Source organism: Maylandia zebra, linkage group LG17 (genome assembly GCF_041146795.1).
Source record: "Maylandia zebra isolate NMK-2024a linkage group LG17, Mzebra_GT3a, whole genome shotgun sequence".
NCBI classification, from domain to species: Eukaryota; Metazoa; Chordata; class Actinopteri; order Cichliformes; family Cichlidae; genus Maylandia; species Maylandia zebra.
Genome location: NC_135183.1, coordinates 21,418,422 through 21,441,166, shown reverse-complemented (window position 1 = coordinate 21,441,166; position 22,745 = coordinate 21,418,422). Strand labels below are relative to the sequence as shown.

The 22,745-nt window shown below is 42.2% G+C and overlaps 1 protein-coding gene across 23 annotated transcripts in view; it reads left to right on the top strand.

Annotated features, from left to right (window-relative positions):
• Nucleotides 1–1,928: 1,928 nt before the first annotated feature.
• celf2 (cugbp, Elav-like family member 2) overlaps nucleotides 1,929–22,745 on the top strand; it is a 239,279-nt gene continuing 218,462 nt past the window's right edge. For 4 of the 23 annotated variants that reach the window (XM_023154021.3, XM_014410992.4, XM_014410991.4 and 1 more), the window contains exon 1: nucleotides 1,937–2,191. In XM_023154021.3, the coding sequence (XP_023009789.1) occupies nucleotides 2,139–2,191 (53 nt within the window). In that variant the 5' untranslated portion in view covers nucleotides 1,937–2,138. Of the gene's footprint in view, nucleotides 2,192–22,745 lie in introns of all 23 variants that reach the window. The other 19 variants (XM_014410990.4, XM_012924343.5, XM_012924345.5 and 16 more) reach the window with 12 other exon arrangements.

Sequence of the window (22,745 nt, the reverse complement as noted above, 5' to 3'; positions counted from 1 at the left end):
GTTTTTTTAAGCTTTACAAAGAAAGAAAATGTGGAAACTCAAAGTCAAACTTGCATTTTTCTTTTTGGCATTTCAGACTTTGACTTGATAGCAAAAGCTGACAGAGAGAGAGAGAAACAGGAAACTGACGGGCAAAGGAGGAGACTAACGTAAGCCAGAGATTTGCTGCTCAAGGCCTATGCACCCAGACCACTTGGCTATCATGTCATCACCAGAAACGTTTGAAATAAGCTTTAAAGAATTGTAAATTCAATTATTTAAATTCAACAGTCAATGTTATGCAGGCATTGACAACGACACCAACGGCCACTCTGGTAAATATGGTGCTTGCCGACGTGATTTCCATGCAGAAATGGAGAACTATGCTGTGTCTGCTGTGTGCGAGCATCAGTTTCTATATGAGCACGCGACAGAAATAGAGACAGAGGAAGAGGAGCGCGATGCTGTCAGCTCTCTCCATCCTCCTCCTCTCCTTCCTCTGTGAAGCAGATGTCCAATTGAGTCTATTTAAAGCCAGTGCAGTATGGCTGCTGATGCTGAGAGCACCGGGCTGTAGCATTGCATTACTGTTATGTCTTACCTACAATGTACTCGACTCCAACCTTCAATTCCTTGTTTGCTTGCATGTAAATTAGTATTTGTGCTCTGGAAATTACCTCCTAGTTCATTATTACGACGGGAAACCTTACGACCTCAATTTTAGGAACTTGGGGGGTGAAGGGGCTTCAACTTTAGATGATGGATCCCATCTGATTACAGAAGGTTTAAACAGTCTTGTTGGACAACTAAAAGGGTTTTTTAAAAAGCTGATTAAACTGAAAGAAATGTCTCATTCAAAGGTTTTTTTAAACAATCTAAAATTAAATGGTGGCAGTTTCCTGTCAAAGTGACTGTTGTGTGACAAATATCATGAACCTGAAGAAAACAAACAGCTTGTGCAGGAGCTACAGTAGTTTTTGCAGACTTTCAGTCTCACTCTGTTCTGTTGTCCCAGACCATTATCTGAAACACTTCTGTCTCTTCGTCTTCTTCTTTTTTTTGTCCCTTCAGATCTCATCTGTTTTTTTTCTCTCTTCCCCCCAATGAGCAAACAGATAGGAGCCCAGAAGAGGTGGGACTTGGCCATTGCCTTGTCAGTCTTTGCCATAGATGACGCATCTGCTGCCATGTCAAGTGGAGGGGAGGGGTAGCGAAAAAAAGAGAAAAAACAGTTATCAACAGGATGTGGTGGTGTCAGACAGGAAGTCAGTGCTCACAGGAGTGTGCAGAGATCATCGCAGCCATGCTTTGCAGGCTTGTGTCGAATACTTCATTGCAACATTTCACCCAACAATTCTCTATGGATAATGCATCAAACCACACGTTGTTTCTTTATCTCTCTAACATTAAAAATGATCAAGTAAAAATTGGCAAATATAGTTAATTTAATGGCCTTTCTATAATTTCAGGTTTGATAAGTGTCCCGTGCAGTTATAGCAGGAATATCCAGACATGTTAAACTGTGATATGTTATTCTTGCATAAAGTGTTTTCTTTGCTTCTTTCTTTTCTTTTGATGATCTAACTGGTTCTCAGTGAAAACAGCAGGTTATTTCTCTCATATTTGCCTCATAAAAACTCAAGCAAGTAAAATTGAACACGTCGTTCCCATCGATATAAAATCCATCCTCAGAGGTTTAACACCAAAAAGTAGTTTTCAGTGAGAACACTTGACAGTGAAAATGAGGTGTATAAACTCCAGCTTGTCCTTGTGTACTGTTTGAAGATGAAAATGAATAAATGAGTTTCTCAGGTAGGATTTACCCTCCTCTGCTGTACATCTCCAGCATTTCCAGCAGAAGCCCGCCTGTCTGCGAGAGAGGAACCCGAGGAAGCTCGGGAGACGCGTCTGCAGAGCGCAGGCTTTGTACAGGAGGGGGCGGAGAGAGAGAGCGAGAGAGAGAGAGAGAGAGAAAGAGAGAGCGAGAACGAGAGAGAGAGCTGTGACAGCGCTCATCACCCACTGAACAACCAGGACGGGTTGCATCCGAGCAATCGCTGTCATTCGCTGACGGAGTTTACAGCCTTAGCGCCGCTTTTTCTTTCGATCTTTTTCAGCCGCACCCCCTCCCTCTCCCGGTGCTGCCCAGCCAGTCGACCATGGTTTCTATAATTTCAGACCTGGACCCTCTGAAAAGCTGGAACGTGTTAAGGTAAGCGCCCGGCCAGTTTCTCCACAGCCTCGACAGTCCGCTAGCAGAGAGGGGAAACGGAGACAGGAGTGCGGTGTGTGTCTTTCTTTGCTTTTCTTTCTTTCTTTTTTTCTGGAGAGAATGAGGGTGGGACGCAGCGCAGGCGGGAGGTCGCCGCCTTCTCACCATGGCAGTGGCGCTGCGGTGCGTAATTACGCACGCTTTGCGCCGTTTGGCTTTAATGTGCCGCGAATACGGAGCTCTTGCCACTTTCTGAGCTCCTCTTCCTCCTCTGCTGCGCTCTGTCATGAGGCTGATGCGTACGAGCTGCCGTGTGTCCACGTACATCTCATTAACCTCCGCTGCTGCCCCGCGCGGCGCTTCATCACCAGCCGTCATCCCCAAACTTTCCTCCATTTCATCCTAGAAGTAAGAATAACACCCATTTATCACCCCTCCCTTGCCCCCGCCCCCCCTTGCTGATGTGGTCCCTCCGAACGCTGAGGAGTCTCGCGCTTTGCCAGAAAAAATAGTATACCCCTCTAGGAATTTATCTTGAAACATTTACTCATGGCTGATTGCCTGCCTGCTCCAGCGCGCTTTAGACAACATTAAATTTTTATCTCTACTGCTGCAAAACATGTTTTCAGCAATACAGCCCGTTTACTTCTTGGCACGGAAGGCGGTCCACGATACACACTTGAGCCTCACGTGAGGTCAAAGGTTAAACTTCTCTTGGCTTCCCTTGCCCTTAAACGCAACCCTCTCTCCCCTTTTCTGTCAAACACCTATTAGGCTCATAGGCAGGACACTAGGCTCTGTCTCGGACCTGCAAATCACACTGAATACATTCACTGTCATTAAGCATCTCAGCAGAAAAAGCCTATGAATTTAAATGCTGAAATTTAAAAGGCCTTGTCCCTGAATATTTCAGCCATTTGATAAATAAGTCATTATTCCCTCGACAGAGTCGGTGGTAGCAGCCGGGACTATCACAGATTCTATTTTAGAGACTAGGAGAGGAGACAGAACCCTCAGGACCCTCAAATTATTCTTTTAATGCTGCCTCTCCTCTCTTTTATCATTTTTTTTATCCCCTCACCCGCACCACCTCTTCCATCCCACCACCATAATCCACAAATCCAAAATAGAAAATGAGCGGAGCAATGTAGAGCAGGCATATTTCGGTGAACTGCTGACGGACTGGGAGGGGGGGGCAAGTGATGTCATTTCCAAACAGGCGGTGATGACCATTCAGGCTGAGAAATAGGGCATGCAGTTGACCTGGCGCACAGACTCATACTTGCTCAGAAATAGCCACAGCAGACACTTTCTCTATGGACACGCTCTTCCTCTCCTTTCAGACTGTTTGCTTAACTGGGACACTTCTCGTGGCAGCATAAAAAAAAAGACGCTTTTAGCTTGTTTTAGCCACCGGCATATTGGCCTCATAGCGGCCATTTTGGCTCAACAGGTGGGAAGCCAAAGGGCAGCGAGAAGGTGAAAGTTTTGGGATTCAAATGGGCGAACTTGTGCACAGTAATCTCTGCACCAGTTTAGTTTAGCTGGCGTTGGATCAGTCGGTATAAGAGAAACAAGGAAAAGGCAGGCAGAGGGAAATGGTGTGAGGAAGGACAGCAAGAAGAGACGGGAGTATTTACCTCCCCTCTGGCTCTTGTCTTCTCTCTTTATTAAACCTTTGTTCTTCCAGATTAGAGGCAAGAGCAGCTGTCCCTCTCTCCAAAGACGATGCATCTTAATAAAGACCAGCTTATCGCCGGGCCCGACGCTCACACTCTCTCGGGGTCACAGTCATACACACACGCACAGTTACATCCGCCAGTCCTTCACGCACGCACACACACACACACACACACACACACACACACAAACAAGCACTTCTCAATCGTCTACCATAATGAAGCACCTCGGCAGCGTTCTCGCCGCTGTTTTCTCCCTAATGAGACTCACCTCCGTCACGCTCAGACACGCACGCTTCATACCGTAACCACAGCAGTGTGAAGACGGCACGTGTGTGTTTTGCTTCAAACAAAGGGAAGTGATAAGGAGCGCTTACTTGGATATCATTTCCTAAAAATTTAGCACAAGGCTAAAACCCCAATTTCTGTCTGAGTGACGACTGAGCGATCCTCGGTTAATATTTAAGAAGCCAAATAACAAAAACCAAAACAATAAATGTCGTTTCAAAGATTTTGTTACAGCAAACTAGCCAAACACATGAGAAAGATCTCACTGCTGAAACACAATTAGGCAGCATCATATGCATATTAGCAGAATTGGCTGATTAATGCGGCTGCTGCCAAGTCTGATTTTAGTTTAAATGCAATATGAAGTTAATGCAAGTGACAAATGTGTGTTCACGCGTGCGATCATCAGCAGGGCGTGTCTGCTCCTCTGAATTCAGTCACACAGTTCTGTTCCTGCTCGAGAATCACGGATGGAGGTTGGAAAATCAGCCCGTGCCTCTCGCAGTGCACGTCACATATCTGAAGTGTAGTTGAGTTATTCCATAATGAGAAACAGCATGCATATTAATTCCATCTGATTGCATCCAGCTACCACACACACACACACGCACACGCATGTCAAAGACGAGGTGTGCTCTGTATTCAATTAGGGAGGGGAAAGTGGGAGCTCAGGTTTTTATTCTATTACCACGCGGATGAAAAATTGCCGCATATTCAGAGACGGGAAGTTAAAGATAAATCAGCCAAACTAGGGGTTAAGTTGCAAAGCGAGTATGTGTATTCAGCACAAATATGAAAACGAGGCTTCATGTTAAAGCCTCAAACCGAAAATAAACCCAGAAAACTCCACCATCATTCCTTCACTGCTCCGTCTCATCGGGGACCTTTTTCATCCACTCATTTAAATCCGTATGCAGGTCCCGCAGTCCGAGTGCGCTCCGAGGGAGGCTGGAAGGCGAGAGTACAGGAGGTTGACAGAGAAAGGGGGCTTGACCTTTGACCCCGCAGTGTTGGTTTTAATTAATCCACTTAAAGAGTTTGTCCGCTTGCATTATGTGTCGCTTTATATCCCGCCAGACTGCGAGGAGAGGCGCAAATCCATCCGCCTAATTACCAAGACCACTGCTTGAATCTTTAAATCCCCTCTGATAGTGTGTGTGACTGCGGCATGAGAGAGTGTGTATTGCTGCTTTATCTGGACGTTGGACCTTTCCTACGTTCAGGATTACACTGGTTTTAACTGAAGGGTTAGAGCGAAAACCGTTTTTTCTGGGGAAAGGCGCCCTCTGATATTTCCAGCAGCAGATAGGACGTATCTTTATCTTTTAAATTCAAGCAAGTTTTCCAGCGTTTACCTCAGAATTTCATCCTTTTTTGTGGTGGAGAAAAGCTTGTCACGGGACACCGAAGTCATTATGCTCATTGAGGCAGGCATCACTTCATCGTGAGAGTCATACACAGCTAATTTGCTGATGTTGGAATCTGAATCAAAATACAAAATCGGGCTGAACTCCTTCCAGCCATCTCCCTCCCTATCTTTCCATCGCTGCGTTTGTTGGCTTATTTAATCGTCTTTGAAATTTTTCCATTGAGACGAGGGAAGCTTCTGCTCCGATTTGCTCCCCAAACCCCAGTGTTTACGGTTGCATTTGATGCATGTTGAATAATGACACGGATTCGCTCATGTGGAATCCTAACAAGCTGTCTTCAAGGCGTTCGCCTCGGCTTCTGACAAAGATCAGCTCAGAGGAAAGACCTCGAAAGGTTCCGGCGAGCACTGCAGCTCCTCAGGTGGCGCTGAGGCTTGTTCGATTTGAAGGAGGGATGGAAGTCAGATGCGGGACGAGTGATATTAATGAGAGAGGGCAAATTTAAAAAAAAGAAAAAAAAAGTTTAGTCACCATTTGTTTAAAATGCACCGTGTGTTTGCTCATTAAATACTGCTGTCTAGACTTTTTTCTAATTCGTGTGTGTGCGCGTGCCTAACGATGCACTCCAACCATCACACTGATACAAGGAAAAGTGACAAGTTTAAATGAAAGTGATGGCAGCAGACGGGAGGGTCGGTGGGATGCGGGGCAGACTCAGAATCCACTCTCTGTGTCTCACAGCTGTCTGTCAAGCCTTTGTAGCGGAGAAGAACAATACAGCACTCAGCGTCTGAGTGACGGAGGCGTACGGGGCGGGCTGAAGGAGAATGAAAGGGAGGGCTGAGTTTCTCCGAACCAGCCCCTGGAATCAGCAAGAGATAATTATATAGCTGAGCAAAAAGAGTGCGTCACAAAACACAAAAGAGACAGAGGGAAGATGACAGAGGGAGAGAAGAGGACTAGAAAAGCTACAGAGGAGCAGGAGAGACTAGGAATTAGGAAAGAGAGGAGGGAATAACAATGGAACGAGGAGGCAAGACTCCTCCAGGGCAGGTGTTTGTTATGGAGAAGACTGCATTTTATAAAGAGTTGGATATCAGTAATTCTTTTCCATCTCTGATATGAAGGGATATTTTAAACATACAGCTTTTCACAATATGGGATTTGCATTAGCGCAGATCTCACTGCTCCTTAAGTATAATATATTAAGATACTGTGCTACCCATCAGTGATAAATACTGTTTTTCTCTATTTAGAATTTATTTGACAGCGATGGTTTAATTGATTTGCAGAGAGTATTATATTACAAATTCTATAGATTTAGCTGTTAGTTATACTAGAAGTAATAATAGATCTCTTTAGGTTCGGCAGTAAAATCCTGAAATGTTAAGAGGATAAATGTGTGCGAATGTGAAGTTTCAGCGCATTTGTTGTTAAAGTACAGTTTCTGTGTATGAGTATCAGAGGAGACGGAGGGATAAAATGCACAAATTGTACAATGTGCTGCATATCAAAGTGTTCGGGAGTCGTTCCCGCGCCTCCTCCTGCCATCAAAGTCAAAAACCTGAGCACTTTTTTTTGGCCTTTTAGAAGTTTATATTTCAGTTGCAACCCTGCATCATTTGCAGCCTTTTGAACAGCGTGCTCACAGGCTACAGTGTGTGTGTGTGTGTGTGTGTGTGTGTGTGTGTGTGTGTGTGTGTGTGTGTGTGTGTTTGCACGGACTCTCTGTTCCCGTCCTGTCCTTTGCAGTTGTCGGCTTCAGCATTCGTTTTGTTTGATTTCTTCCAAAAGTAAGATTACCTACCGCAGGCTTACACACACACACACACACACACACACACACACACACACACACACACACACACACACACACACACAGAGGACATTGTCTGTCTCTTTAATGTTATTTTTGACTAGTGTTGTTGCCTGTCACGGCATATGCAGTAGCTGCTTCTTTTTCTTTTTTCCCCCCTGCAACAAAGATCAGCTTAGTCAACAGCAGCCGCAGGGATTTAAAACGCAACTGTAACACACACCTCACATGACTGTGTGTGTTTGTACTTGTGTTACTCATGTTGTGGGGACACGCATTTTTAGCACAGTCGCACAACTGCTTAAATTTTAGGGTGAAGCCTTGGCAAAGAGGAGGCTTGGGTTTTGTCAGGAAGAAGTTAGGCCTGAGGATAAATTGATTTAAATCAATGTCATGTTCTCCTGAGTGTGTGTGTGTGTGTGTGTGTGTGTGTGTGTGTGTGTGTGTGTGTGTGTGTGTGTGTGTGTGTGTGTGTGTGTGTGTGTTCATAAAGTCACCATATAATCACTGAGTATGAGGTAACGTGCATGTGTAAATCAAAAATGTCGAACAAATTCAAAGCCGTTTATTTTCTTCCTTCCTGTTTTTTCCTTTTGCTGTTGTTTTTCTTTCTTTTGTTCTTCATTTCTGTCCGTTTCTTTTTCTTAGTTTTTTGTCTGTCCACCGTTTTTCTTTTTCGTTTTTACTTTTTTTTTTCTTTTTAAAAGATAAATTTCCATGTTTTTTTAAGTCCATATATGTTTATATCTTTAACTGCTCTTTGCCTCGGACATGCACGCGCGCGCACACACACACACACACACACTTAACACCACTGGCCCTAAGTGACAAATCTGTTTAATAATGCACCACCTGGAGCATGGCTTTCTTTCTTCATGTCTTTCTTTCATTCTCTCCTTCTATTGCCAACTCTCTCTCTCTCTCTCTCTCTTGCACATGTACACTAATCATTCCCTCTGGCTGTATTTTACTGCTGTACTTTGTTATAGTCTTATTCTCAAAGGTACTGCTGCCATGTGCACCGTGGCTGGGCCCATAAAGAAGCTTTAAACCAGTATGAGTGTTTCCCCCACTGACATACAACTGTCTTTATTCCGTATGGCTTAAGAGACACAGGAAGTACAGAGCACACTCCCTCCTCCACCTTTCCTTTTTACATCCTTCCTTTTTTTATTCTCTTTTTAAAAATTTCTCTTCCACCTCCACGGCAGATTTCACCCGCTCTCCCTTTTTTTCTCCCCCCTTCTCCCCCTCATAGTGATACTCTACAAGTACATAACCAGGGGGGAAAGAGGAAGGTGATCAGGGAGTGAAAGGAAAAAGACAGAAAGACTGGAGGATGGGGGGAGGTGAGAGGGGGGGGGGGGGGGGGGGGGGGGGGGGGGAAATAGATCTTGTCTGAATAAATAAACAGCCTTCCCTCGCAACAAAAAAGAAAAGCTAAGCTGGAAGAGGAGAGCGGGAGGGAGGAAAATAGGGGGAGGAGGGCTGAGAGGTGAGAGTCAGTGAAGGAAAGAAAAACATTGGCACTCTGCCTGGTGGAAATCAGGAAAAAAGGAGATAATCTCTTTGTGTGTGTGACTGATGGATGCTTGAAGCGAAGCAAAGCAAAAGAAAAAGAAAAAGTAAAAAAATAGAGACAACGCATAACCAGAGGCCAAAAACAAAACTGACCGAGCATAGTGCGAGTTTGGTTTTGCAGGGGTCACGCCAATAGGTCAGACTGAAACTGTGCAACACCAGAGGCCTTCTGTAAAGGAAATCATTATTCGTCTTGTAGATGGATATGTTCTCAATTTACTTTGGCATTTATTTTGAAAAATTAACTTTAAAAGTTAATGATAAACCAATAAACGCAGCAGAATGATTACATATTGGTTTACATGGTGTGTGAAATGCAGTGTACTTTAGTGTTCCCAAAGGGAAATTTCTATTGCCCCACATTAAAACCCCCACAAAAAACTGCCTTTTATGAATGAGGTTTAGTATGGAGAAAGGTTAAATTTAAAACATGCTGTATAGCAGCGCAAAAAAAAAAATTGACTGTCAGCAGCTTCATTCCAGAAAATATCCGAACAAGCTTTCAGAAGCCTGCATCAGTCACACTGCAGAGAGAAAATATAGAGAGGATGAGAGGGAGAGCTAATGAATTACGGGTGGCCTATGAATAGAAAAAGAGAGAAAAAGAGAGAGGTCCACGCTCTGTGCTTCTTTTCCTCCTCCTGGGTTATGGAAGTGTCACGCTGCGAGTGTTGCCATGCAGATGGTGACCCTGGAGTGTTGCAAAAGGGGAGGGGGGGGGGGGGGCAAGAGGAGAATTAAAAACAGAGAAAACTCAAGAGGGGAAAAAAAACGAAATGGAAATGGAGACGGGGGATTGCTTTTGTTTTGTTTTTGTTTTTATTAAATAAAAACCGTCTGAACAGAACAGGAAGTCATTTGATTGACTGCAGAGGTTCGACAGGCATCTTTAATCACAGTCATGATCACTATCAACTGAAACTGTTTAGGTTTACGAAGGCACACCAGCTGCCAAATTTGCCCTTAGATAAGTAGTGCTTTGTTGAATAATCATCGAATCATGATGGAGGCAGAGAAAAACTTGTTTTCCTCTCCTGCTTCCAAACAGGAACCATAGTTGTCATTTAAACCCCCGACACGGGTAGGGTGACACAGGACTTGGTTCTAATAAAGGAGGTAAATCAGAGCAGAGACACGATACTGGGCGTTTACACATTTTATTAGATGTATGCCATTGAACACATCTCATGCACAGGCATACATGCTGTTGCAAAGGGAACAGCACTGCAGGGTGGAGTCCATATAGCAGGAATCTTATATGATGTAACCACCGGGGCTATTTGCTCCATATTCTGGGCAAAAGAAAGAAGCCCTCCATTTAACAGATTCTACTGAACATGTTGAAAACCTGGTTGAATTTTGCATCTTTAACTTCTTAACACCTACCAGGTCACTGGCAACCCATCTAGAGTTATGGGTAGGGACTGGTTCTGGTGAATGGTTCTTCCCTTTTTATAGAATATTTGCCCGTTTTGAAAATCCAAATGAAAACGGTAAATGTAAAAGCAACTTGCCTTTTTAGCATAAAACAAAACCCATCCCTAACCGTAGGCAGGTCAACTATGACCCCATTGATGTCAAGAGCTTAAAGCAGATGGATGTACTAAAATATATTTCTACCTCATGTTTTGTGTTTTAGTGATAACTTTTATTTAAATACTTCCACAAATATTTAAGGCCATTTCAAGGTTTCCAGTTCTATGTCTGCAGGGATCTTCGTTGAATTGCCCAATAAGCTTCACAAACATTCATGTACAACCAACAATTTAAGACTGGAATGTCTTTCACCTTTGCCCAGTAGTATTTAGATTCCAATTTTGGGGGCCATTGGAATTCTCGAGACATCCATCCCCTTCTTGCTATCTTAGACTTTAACTGGGATCCCTATTGAGTTACGTCCAAATTATGTTCAGGTCAGGTAAAACCCTTTTCCCAAATGGATAAGCAGAAATTGCTAATTGTTATTATTATAATTATTCTGTCATCAAGTCGTACCTTTTTTCTCCAAGTTCGACTTATCATTGACTCTGTTTTAGAGCGGGTCCCTTGGGAAGACCTCCAGATATTGGGTCCTTAAAGTCTGTGATCCCACGTCAGTGCCTCAGGCTATTTGTTGGGTTCCTAGCACAGTTTCCGAGTAGCTGGGTACGCTTTCCTGCTGCGGGAGGCAACTGCCATTGGGGAATACCACTTGAATACCAGGACCCAAGAAAAATGGTACCTTTTTGTGAAGGAATTAATGTTCTTCACTAGACTTGTCAGACATTTTAACGTTCTGGCTGATTGGTTTATGTTTATGTTAATATAAGAGTTCTTGTTATTGCTGAGATAATTGCAAAGCTCTCATGTCGAATGGTCAAAATGAAGAGAAAATGAAAACAGTGTTATACCTGACTCAGATTAAAATCAAAGTGTTTGCTAGTGTTGTCGTTAATCCCGTTATTTTGCACACAATTTTACAGCATTTTGCCATGCAGCCACAGCAGAATGCTTTTGTGTCATGTGGCACTAAAACACTTACGGTATGTTAGATATGAATTATCTAACTTTAGACAGAAATGCCATTTTTAATTTGGAATATTATTGCAACATATGTCTATTGTGAATTAGGGCAGTGGTTTTAGCATTAAAGCCGCAGAATTTCATGGTGCAGTAAGACTGTTTGGGAGCCCTTTGCTCTGTGGACTTCAAGAATGGAAATTTTAGGCTTTCAAAACTCACTGTTGGAGTTTCAAGAAATTCACAATCATCAAAAGACATTTCTAACTGAAAAAAGGAAGTGGGGGGGGGGGGGGGGGGGGGGGGGGACGACACACAGCATTCCTATTGCAACATTTTGCATTGTGACAGTTTTCTGTCTGAACTGTGCTATTATTGGCTAGCTTATGGGGACATGACATTGTTATCTTTGGCAGTCAGTTGGCTCTGAGGTAACTCATTGATTATTTAATGGGCCTTAACAAGACATTTTTACAACAACTTTAACTTCAGTTCACTGGCTGTATGTAGGGTTTGACAAATATTAGAAACACCTCAAAGCTACAAAGTGCAGCTTTAAAAATAAACCTAACCACACGGCTGAAGCTGAACGTCTCTGTTCTTTTTATGTTGTCCACCCACTGACTCACTTCACTGCAACAAGTTTTAAAGCACTGTGCTGCTGAGCACCAAGCTGCCTTAGTTTTGCTTGACCTGGATGAATTTGGCTCTTGAAGACCAAAAAATTGGACGGAGATGGAAATGTCATGGGGGTGTGAGGGTGGGGGAGCTGATGGTAAAGAGGAGGAGAGATAAAGGAAACGAGACACTGTTACTGCAGCTGCAGAAACTGCGTGTTTTTATTGGAGTGGACTGTTGCCTAATGTTATTCTCACAGTCAGATGACTGAAGAAAGAGCCCCAGAGCCATCCTGGTCATTATATTACACCTCATACTGTGTGCGTCTGTGTGTAGAACAGATATGCATATCAAATAGAAATGTTACCTTTTCCCTTTAGAATTTTTTTTCATTTTATGATATATTGTGTATACATATATTAAATAAAATGTGTTTTGTCATCTAAAAGTCAACCATACAGTATTTTTCTTGTTTTAAACACATATTTATCGCCAGCATATAATCTCTCTGAAAAAATGAGACCTTTCCACATTTACTTAGGCCTCTAACAGCCTGTGGATAGATTAATGTGTGAAGGCGTGGGATGAATCAAGAGTAGTGAACTTTTTTCTTAATTTCGAACACCTTGCCTCACTAACACTCTTGGCTCTGCTGTAGCTACAATGCTGTTAGCTTAAAAATAAGTAAGTCTATTTTTTCCGGCAATAGTAAACTAATAAAGCTGTTTTCTGAATAGAAAATCTTTATAAAAGGAACTTTCACCTCGAGTAGTTAGCTGCTATATCGGACGTCTATCAACTTGTCCATGTTAGCAGGTAGACCACCAGTAAATTGCTTGGCTATAATTATGAGCATTTAGCTAATGTTAGCTCGGCTGTTAACAAGGATAAATTGCTCCTAATGTAGTAAAATATAATATAGTACATGGACATCGTTAGGTCCCAAAAGTGAGGGCAAAACCTGTAGTTAAAAAGGGCCTAAGAAGTCTATGAGTAGAGGTCATGAAGGTTTCTAACTTGACCTCTGTAAACACTTTGCTAATATGTCTGCAGACGCAGTTTGGTAAATCTCGTTTATTCTGTGTTTATAAAAGGAAGCTTATATGTGGTATGCTCAATAGCTAATGATTTATCTTATCTTACAAAATTTGTACATTTAGCTAATGAGGAAACAGTAACATTTTGTTTTTTGAAACCAAGTGATCTGTGAGAGCACTAATCACAAGACTTCAAAATAGGACCTGTGGATGATGATTATGAGCCAAATACTACTTTTAAGTAGAGAAAGTCAGTTCACTGAATGATTGTAATTATAACCAATAGTTGATAAAGCCCAGATATCTAGTTTTAATCAATAAATGTGAGGATTGGGATTGTAAAGGTTCGATTTTTGCCCCAGAACACGTGTACTTCACTTAAATGTTGGTGTCTTTTTTTTTGTCTTACAGTATAAAGTGCCTTGAGGCGACTGTTGTTGTGAATTGGCACTATATTTAAAAAAAATTGAATTGAATTGAATATTTATGTCCTCCCAGTGTGATTAATACAGCTACTCATGAAATAATCAAGAGGTGAAAATTCTGCCCTTTCAACCTTCACTATATTTATATATATATATTTTTATCTTCACTTGCTACTTTTTTGTTTTCATCTTTTTCTTTTCAAACCATTGCCACTGTTTTAAACAAAGCATCTTTAGGTCTTTTGTGTGCTTCTGTTTAACATAATCCCGGTGTCTGTTGCCGTGGTTACACTTTCTTAATGTGCCATTGATGTGACTGTATGTATTAAAAGCACCGCTGACTCCTGGCAAAACTTTAAATGTGCCTCTCTACCTCTCCCTTCCTCCCTCTCTCTCCCTCCTCCCGTCTTCCTCTCTCAGCTCTGTGACAGTCATGTTTTCTTTGTGTGTCAAACAGAGAGCACTTGTCTGTGCCACTTTGTTACTGAGAGGATATAACTGATAGCGGGTTATTTTTGGATTGCAAGTGATACGAGCTGATATCTTTTGCCATTGAGGAAGCCTTTGAAAAGCAATGTTGGCATCGTGAATTAGAATTAGAATCAAATCAGGGCGTTATTTAAATGTTAATCAAATCAGCACTGAATATGTAATCAAAAGTAGATTTATTGTTGTAATTCTCCTGCTGCCATTAGTCTTGTCTGTGTCATATCTTGTGGCCATGCACACTGAATGCGAAGGCAATGAGCTCCACCACAGTAACATTATGACAGCATTTCATCTCCTCCCCTCGACACTGTGCTTTGGAAGATGACGGTAATTTGGATGAGATGTTTCAAGGCCCTGGGTTCTTCTCCCCCCTCGCTCGCTGACAGTCCCCAGTGCGCTGCAACATTAAAGCAAGACTGGAGCATGAACGTATGGCCGGCTATTAAATGGCAATCACACACAGAAGAGCTCTTTTATAGACGAACACATTTCTGCTTAATAGCTCTCGGAGCAGAGTCGTCCAAATATGACATTTCAAATGAAAGCCCTCTGAACGCCAGCTTCTATTAAAATCTTTGCTGAAATTTTTCAATTTGTCAGTTTTTATGTGATGTGGGCCAGAATGAAATCTGGATTGCAACCAAAAATTCCCAGTTTAGTTATGCGATCATGGTTTCAGAGGTGTCTGACTCACTCTAATAGTGTCATGCACAGTTAACTTGCTGCTGCTTCACGTTGAGGCCACTCGCGACACCAGCTTAGCCCAGAAGCAGTGATCAAATCTGGGGAACCTTCTGAGCCTCTGAATTCTGAGATTACTGGAACCTCTCGCCCCCTAATGGCTGCTTGAGGGTGAAGTTCATGTCATCAGCGGGCCCTGCACTCGCTCTTGGGAGTCCTGTTCCACCCTGCCCCATTAATTTCAAGTGCTACTCATATCCTTGGCCCCCTTACTTTCCATTTCTCAGCCCCCTCCCTCCTTCCATCATCACCTTGGTGCGCCCAGCCCAATCTCGCTGCTCTCCTGGCTCATTTTGAGCTGTAATTGGACAGGAGTCCCAGGGGATGTTCGTCAGCACGCCCCAGTGCCCTGTGTCCCATCTCCAGAGTAGAAACGCACCCGGCCATGGTCGATAAGCCGTGTTCCCCCCACCATCAGTCCAACGTTCCCTACTCTGCTAACTTTCAATAGGCAAAATGACTGGGCATCACTTCAAAACAGAGTCCAAAATAGACCCACAGTAGAGCAACAAAACCTAATCTGCCCATTTTTTCTCACCGAAGGAATAATCATACCGCACACACCGCAAAGGCATTTCTGTCGTGTTTAATCCTGTCTGTCTGTAACTGAAACCTTAAAGATTATCCCTTAAAAACAAGTTGGTAAATGTGTAGTGGAAATGTTTCACTGCAAGTGGTTAAAGATGACCTAGTATGCCTTTGAATCCCATACATCTCAGACTAATCCTGTACCAAATCCCCTCTTGTCCCCTTTAAGCATGTTGTCCTTTCTTTGGCTGCCCCTGTCAAACAGAAGGTTCGTATAGTAGGCGGGCGGGGCTTAGAGGTTTAGATGTTTATGGACGGATCATTTTTCCTTTTAGTTTTCTTTAAGCAAAGACCACTCTTGAATTTTAGCTGAGAAAATTATGACAAAATGTTTTGGCAAATATTTTTAGTATCTGATAATGTGTAAGATGAGATCCTAAAACACCTTATAACGTTCGTTCCTTCATCAGGCGTGAAAATCATTCTGCGGCCTTTCGCACCATACTCGAGCGAACACAGTTGTATATCTTTTGGTGTTGTGTTTGGCTCTGCCCCTGTGCCAGCTTTCCCTCGAGCAGCATTTGTGCTGGTAATCTGTCATATGAGCCCGTCTCATCAGAGGCACAGGAACATTTGGAGCTGCAAACAGAGAGCCTGGATAACACCCTAAAAGCTTCCTCCTTCCCTCTTATTGCCCACAGCTCAATCCCAACTATCTCAAATCTCTCTCCTTATCTCCTCTCCTTTATTGCCAAAGCTTGACGGGCACTTGACAGTTTAGAAAAATACCCCAAATTGGGCCTGACCTGAGTGCTGGTTGGCCACCAGTGTATACCTGCAGCTCCCCCCAGAGGCTGGCTCGCTCAGGTTGAAAAAAAATAATTCAGTGACTGTAATTTCTGAATTTCTTCTTGATGATAAAGTTATTTTCTTTGTCTGTGGCCATCTGTTCATGCTGCAGAGCTCTCAGACAGTCTCAAAACATCCAGTTTTATGTAATCATTCTCACTGCCTGACCTGTCCTCTCACCAGCTCTCCAACAATTACCGCTGAATGCCTGGTGTGTGTGTGTGTGTGTGTGTGTGTGTGTGTGTGTGTGTGTGTGTGTGTGTGTGTGTGTATTTGCCTGTTGCCAAGTAAAAAAGAGAAGAAAGCAAGCAGTGGGAGTGTGTGTTGGGGCTGTATTGGCATTCGCCAACCAGCTGATGAAAGCGGCGGCTCCGTTAATAATTGAAAGAGTACTTAACGACAGGAGCGCTGCCCTCGCAAGACAGCTTTTAATAACCAGGAAGGTTTCATATTTCTGGTTCTCCTTTTTTTCATCTCTGCTTCGTCCCCACCACTGCCGCTACCCCTCACCTCCTGCCTGCTCTTCTTCTTCTTCTTTAGAAGCTTTTTCAGCTCTATTGAGGAGCAAAGGATTGCTGCTGAAGAAGCATCTGTCGGCCTTTTAAAAACATAGCAGAAGAAAAGGTGTATGTGTTTACATGTGTGCATTTACTCAATTAAAGTGGGGAACATTGTGCTGGAATGGATAGTGTGCCGTGCCTATAGACAGGGAAGTCTATTTATTACGTCTCCCACATTATCCCTCTGTCCCTGCTGTCTAGTTGAGAGATATGTATTTGTTTATGGAAGCGCTCCGTCTCTACTCTTAATGTGCTCACCGCTCACCCTCATTAATTCGCTTGATGGTCTTTGATTTGCCGGGCATCACTAAGTCGCATTAAGAAATGTATTTCCCAGCTCTTACTTAACGACGCTTCCAGAACCAACGCAATTAAATGCACATTTAAATGCTTGAGGTTTCCCTCTAAATTCATGAGCAGAGACAGGCGCTTGATTAGCACCCCACAGAAAATTAAGCAGCAAGGGAAAGGTGATGCTGAGGTTTTTGGTAAATGGCACTTTCTTTAGTGTGCTTTCCTTTTGAAAGCATGGCACTCATCCTGTTATAGTAAGCTAATAAAGCATTTCCAATCATGTTTTAATCAGAAAACATAGCGCCAACAGGTGGTGCTAAATATGACTTCTAGTTACTCTTGCTTTGAAAAGAAATCACTTATGCCGTGGCATTTTTGCATATGCTTATTGAACATGGCACACATAAATAATACAAACAGATTTCCCCATGTACCCCAAGTAAAGTCTAGTCATACCACATGCAATAGTAACAATCACGTGTATTTATTTGGAGCTTTTCAGAACAAGCATCAAAGTGATTCCATATACAATTAAAAGATGAGCAACAATTCTGGCAGGTTGTCATACAATTAGCCACTTTTAAGACATGAAGCCAGGTTTAAGGCTCCTTGTTATTTTAAGGAATAACAAGGAGTCACCAGCATAAAGAGTGGATAGCCTACAATCCTTAAAAGTGACAATTAAACTTACAATTCTAATTTAGATTCAGTTTTAAAAACAGTAAATCCTTTCTCTTCTATTTGGTTTGTTGTTTTTGTTGAGCGAGGTAAGAAATTTTTTTTAAATAATAATATAAAATAATAGAAATTATCAGTACACATATTATATATAATATGTGTACTGATTTTAAAATGAACAGCAGCATTACGTTACATGTACGTGGATGATGTTGTTGTTTGTAAATACAATTTACTAAACAGTTTTTACAGCGTTGCTACTTTGGTCTAACTGGAATGTGTTGTCATGCATATGCATAATGATGCTCATAGTGCCTGTAATTGATTACTTTGTCTTATAAAATGAAAATGTAGCTCCCAAAGAACAAAATTATGAGTTAGTGAATTAGTGAACCTAGCAAGTGCTGCTGGCTAGTAAAAATAAAAACATGCTTGAAAAATATCTGAAAACTGAGGTTTTCTTCAACAAAAACACAGATAAGAGGAGACGAGGACGTCCCGAGATGAGTTCTGACCACTGATAATACTATTTTTCTCGATTTAATAGGGAAAGGTGATCCCTTCCACTTATCAGCAATGGTCATGGTGTCAGAGAAGAAATATAAATGTGTATCATCAGCATAGAAATTGTAACTAGCACGGTGGGGTTTTTTAATACCAAGTGGTGGCATAAAGATAGAGACGTCTAGTACTCTGTGGCCATCCTTTAGTGATCCCTTCTAATGTCCACACAGACTGAGCTTTCCAAAAGATTAAATAGAGCCTATCTAAGCGAAATTTGAAATACCTGCTACTCTCTAATATTTTAAAATGAGTGTATTATCATCAAAAATGCTCAGAATCACAGACATATACAACATTAATAATAAATTACGTGTAGGACACAGTTGCTGTGATCTTAACTCCAACCCACATTTCTTAGACCACCAGCTTTCAAAAAGGAAATGAAGCTATTTTTACAGGAAGTAGCTCCATTAGAAACTGCTGTCACGGTATCCGGAGTAATTGGGGCACTGTTTATTTCCAATGTTTTATTTGTTTGTAACAATTTTGTAAAAATCAGAACCACTAAAATTGCTAATAGATTCTAGCAAAAGAAGTCTCTTTGTCTTTGTCAATTAGGATGACTTATTAACTGTTGTTAACTGTACTTAGTGACTCATCACTAGTCAGCTCTAGTTTTGTCTGCTGACACTGGCACACAACTAGGGAATAATGTTCTCTAACAGAGAACTATTAGAGAGTAATTATTTAGCAGCATGTGAAGGATCAGCTACATAGTCAATTTATATAATCAGCTTGTTGGATTGAAGAGAAATTAAGCAGCAAAAAAGACCTGAGTGACTCTGAAAAGGGCTAAATGGTTAAGGCCAGAGTTGCTCCACCAAATAACAAGGCAAACCATGAGTTGATGAGAGGGCGTTGGTGAAAATAATGGAACAAGTCTGATTAGGATTTTTAGAAAACCTGATCAGTGTAGTGCTCTTTACCACAGTACATTCTGTGGAGTTCACGCACTCACTCCAAACTCTGTTATCCCCCTTTTTGGCAGAAATCTGAGAAATACAGATGCATTGAAGAAAATTAAGAACTGGATGGCATTAGCTAGAAAACATGTTTGAAACTAAGCTTGACTTTTCTTTAACTCAGGAAGTTGCTCATCAGCGAATGGCCTTTTAAAGTGATGTGTTGCCATTATACTTGGTGACAGTTGTAAAAGACGTGTAATGATCACTCCCCTGTAAGTATACATGAATGAATAACTCAGTGTACGTATAGACATTGTTAACACACTTTATCAATTCATTCCTCAATTTGTGCTCGCTCATCTAATTTGCATGTACCCATACCTCTTGAGCTCTGCAGCTGAATGGGCCTAATTGAATAGTTGATCACATATTAATCTAATTAGTCTGGTTCAGTCGTGGTCATTGTATGCTGAATTCATTTCTTCTGTCTTGTTATTGTGTTCTCTCAGGCCAGAGCCTGTCATTGGCCCCAGATGGTTTACTATAGCTAGCCGCCGCTGATTTAACTGAGAGCTTCTCCCTTTGTCTCCGGATCAGACCTCCATACTGCACTCTGATCACAGTGATGACAGAGAGGCAGACAGAGAGAGAGTGGAAACAAGGGATCAAGAGGGAGTGTAAAAAATGTTTGGGAGAAAGAAAAAAAAAGAAAGAGGCAAAGAAGGATACCACCATTACCGTTGAGGGTGATCATCGCCATAGCCCAGTTTTCCATAAAAAGGCAACAAGTGGAGCCTAATGGGAAATATGCAGATGTATGCAAATATGTTGGATGGGTCGCCCAGAGGCCCACTGGGAGATTAAAGCTCTTCGGGATGGAGAGGGCTGTGGAGAAGACTAGCACTATGAGCTCAGTGCAGCAGCATTAAACAGGGAAACATGACATGAACCAATTTTAGGCCTTGTTTTCAAGCTCATCGCCATTAATCTCACAAACAGACTCGTGCTGATGGCAGCACTCTACCGTGATCTGTCAGCCTGAATTGGCATCCGGTGATCTGATCCACGATGGACATCTTTAACTTGATAGTAGCTCTGCAAAGATAAAAACCTGGCTCTTTCATTGTTTTTACAGTTACAGTTTTGAATGTGGTTACTTTTCTCCATCGTGCCTTGGTCTTCCAGGTAGATTTGATGGATGAGATCCCAGGGCTGCTATTTCACACTCTTTCACAGGTTGATCGGCTCAAAATGACTGTAGCAGTAGGAGAATGAGACTTAGAGGAGAGGTACAGGCACTTAGGACTTTACCCTCAAGCTCTCCACCATTCACGCTCCACTTCCACATTTGATCCACGGCAGTCTCTCAACCTGAGTCCACAGCAGCTGGGATGGAAGTGTTGCTGAGAGTTACAGATGTTGAACAGACTGAGCAACAGAATAAATGGATGAAGGCATTCAGGGTTACAGTAACCATGAATGCCTTCCCTGGAAATAGAGAAGTTAATTTGTCTTGACAATGCTATGAGGTAACAGCAAGATTTCTTCTTTAGGCTTGGATGAATTTGAAGCACTACTGAATCGTGAATACAAAACATGTTCTACAGCCTTACACAATACCTGGTTCGACAATGTAATACAGTTCAACCAACAAATTCATTCATGTACCAAAGTTAAACTCTGGTGTATTGTTAACCTGGGCATACGATGCACTTTTAGTTTGTTTAACCATAAAACACTCTATGGCAGTTTTGAGTAATTTTAAATATAGCTTAACTAATATATCCACTCACTGATATTGGCCTTTCGTGGATATATCAGTGTCAGCACAAATGGTGTCTGAATTTTGCTGATACGCATTAGCATTTAGCATTTTTGTTATCATTCACTTTGCCCAATAGGAGTCATAGTTATATCTATAGTATGTATAGAAGAGGAGGATCACAGGTGAGCATCATAAGCCTAACACCAAAGCCAGCACTTCTACAAAAAAGGGGGTAAAAATTAGTGATGATTTTTACAAACATTGGCACTGCATGTGCTCATGCTAACTTATATCTCATAGCACATATCTGCCTTATATAAGACAAATTCCTAAGGGTACGGCTGCTCCGTTTCTGACCATCTGTGAGATTTCCACTATTTGGCAGCCTTCAGCTTTTTGATATAATGTTATGACTAAAGCATTGAATGTGCCAGGTCTATACGTGACCTCTCTGTTCTAAAGCAGGCCTGCAATAGCAGGTGTTAAGTCTCAAATGTTCACATCCGCCCAGGCATATTTAGCAGCATCATAAATCTACAGTTTACTGTTAAACATGCCATCGTTGCACTAGGAGTGCCTATAAATCAATGTTTACAACCCCAGCCTCCCCGAGCTTGTGAAAGGCATGCTCTGGTAAGAATTTTCCCTTCTTCTTTTTCCCTTTTTTTGAAATATTTAACTGTACAATGTTTTGGTCCTGAGAGCTTAATCAAGTATTATATTCAAGACAAGAAGAAAGATCATGAAGTGCTTGGGTTACCATGGGTCAATTGGAGCTCTCAGAGCTTCTTTCTCTTGAACCCTATTAGAGCGGAGCAGGGACGATGCCCTGTTTAATCCCTGCCTCGTGTTGGTTGTTAGCCTGGCAGTTTTAGCTTAATACATTCATACTAAGAAAGCTGCACAGGCCTTATGCATTGGGTTTCCCGCTGTTTAAATCTTTAGCAGACACAAAGAGACAGACAGCACAGCTGGACTTAAGCGCCCACGTAAATTCCCTTTATGCCTTGCCACAGATTACCTTCCCTCTCTGAAATTTCCAAAAGGCTCTCCGTTCAGTTTTGTGTCATTTGCCTGGACTTTATTGGAAATGCGCCTTCTTAAAAAAATGCCTTTGTTGATAAATAACTTTGCCTTGACTGTCTTGCTTTGCCTTCCGTTTTAGTGGCTTCATCCCGTCACACTCAGCTCTACTTTCTAGGCCTGTCTCTCTTTCTTGTCTCACACACCAGCTGTGTCAGAGTGAAGTGAAACAAGATGCGATCAGCCTAATGTGAGTCTTGTGTATCAGCAGACTCTTGTCTGTTTTCAACTTACATAACAGCTTAATTCTTCTCAACAACACAGTGTCTCATTTGTCCTACTTTTTGGGGCATGTTGTCATAAAGCGGGAGTGTTTTGGGGCTTCTCCTCTGTATCCATGGAGAAAACGAAACAGCGATGATTAAGCCACGAGGCCAGGTTCAGGCATGGCGCCAGCTGCTGATTAAGGCTATTACTTCGTAACCAGCGACTGCTGTTTTCTAGGAAAACTCAGAGCATGACATATACCAATAAAGAAATCTTTACGAGAGCTAATGGTGTGGGGAATTGTCAAGCGGAAGAGCAGTGCTTTGCTTTGAATGTGTGTTTCTGTGTGTGGGGGTGTGATAAAAGCTGACATCCCCTGGGCTTCAGACCACTCTGTCTGGACGTGCTCTTGCAGTGCTGCCTTCTTTAATGGTATTCTTCTGCACATTTACTCTCTGTCACATCCATCTGTCCTTTTATCCATACATTTGTCCCTTCCTTCATCCGCTCTGCTCTGCTTTAAGTACCAGGAATTTCACTGCTAAAAGGTTAGATCTCTAATATTAACAATAAAAACA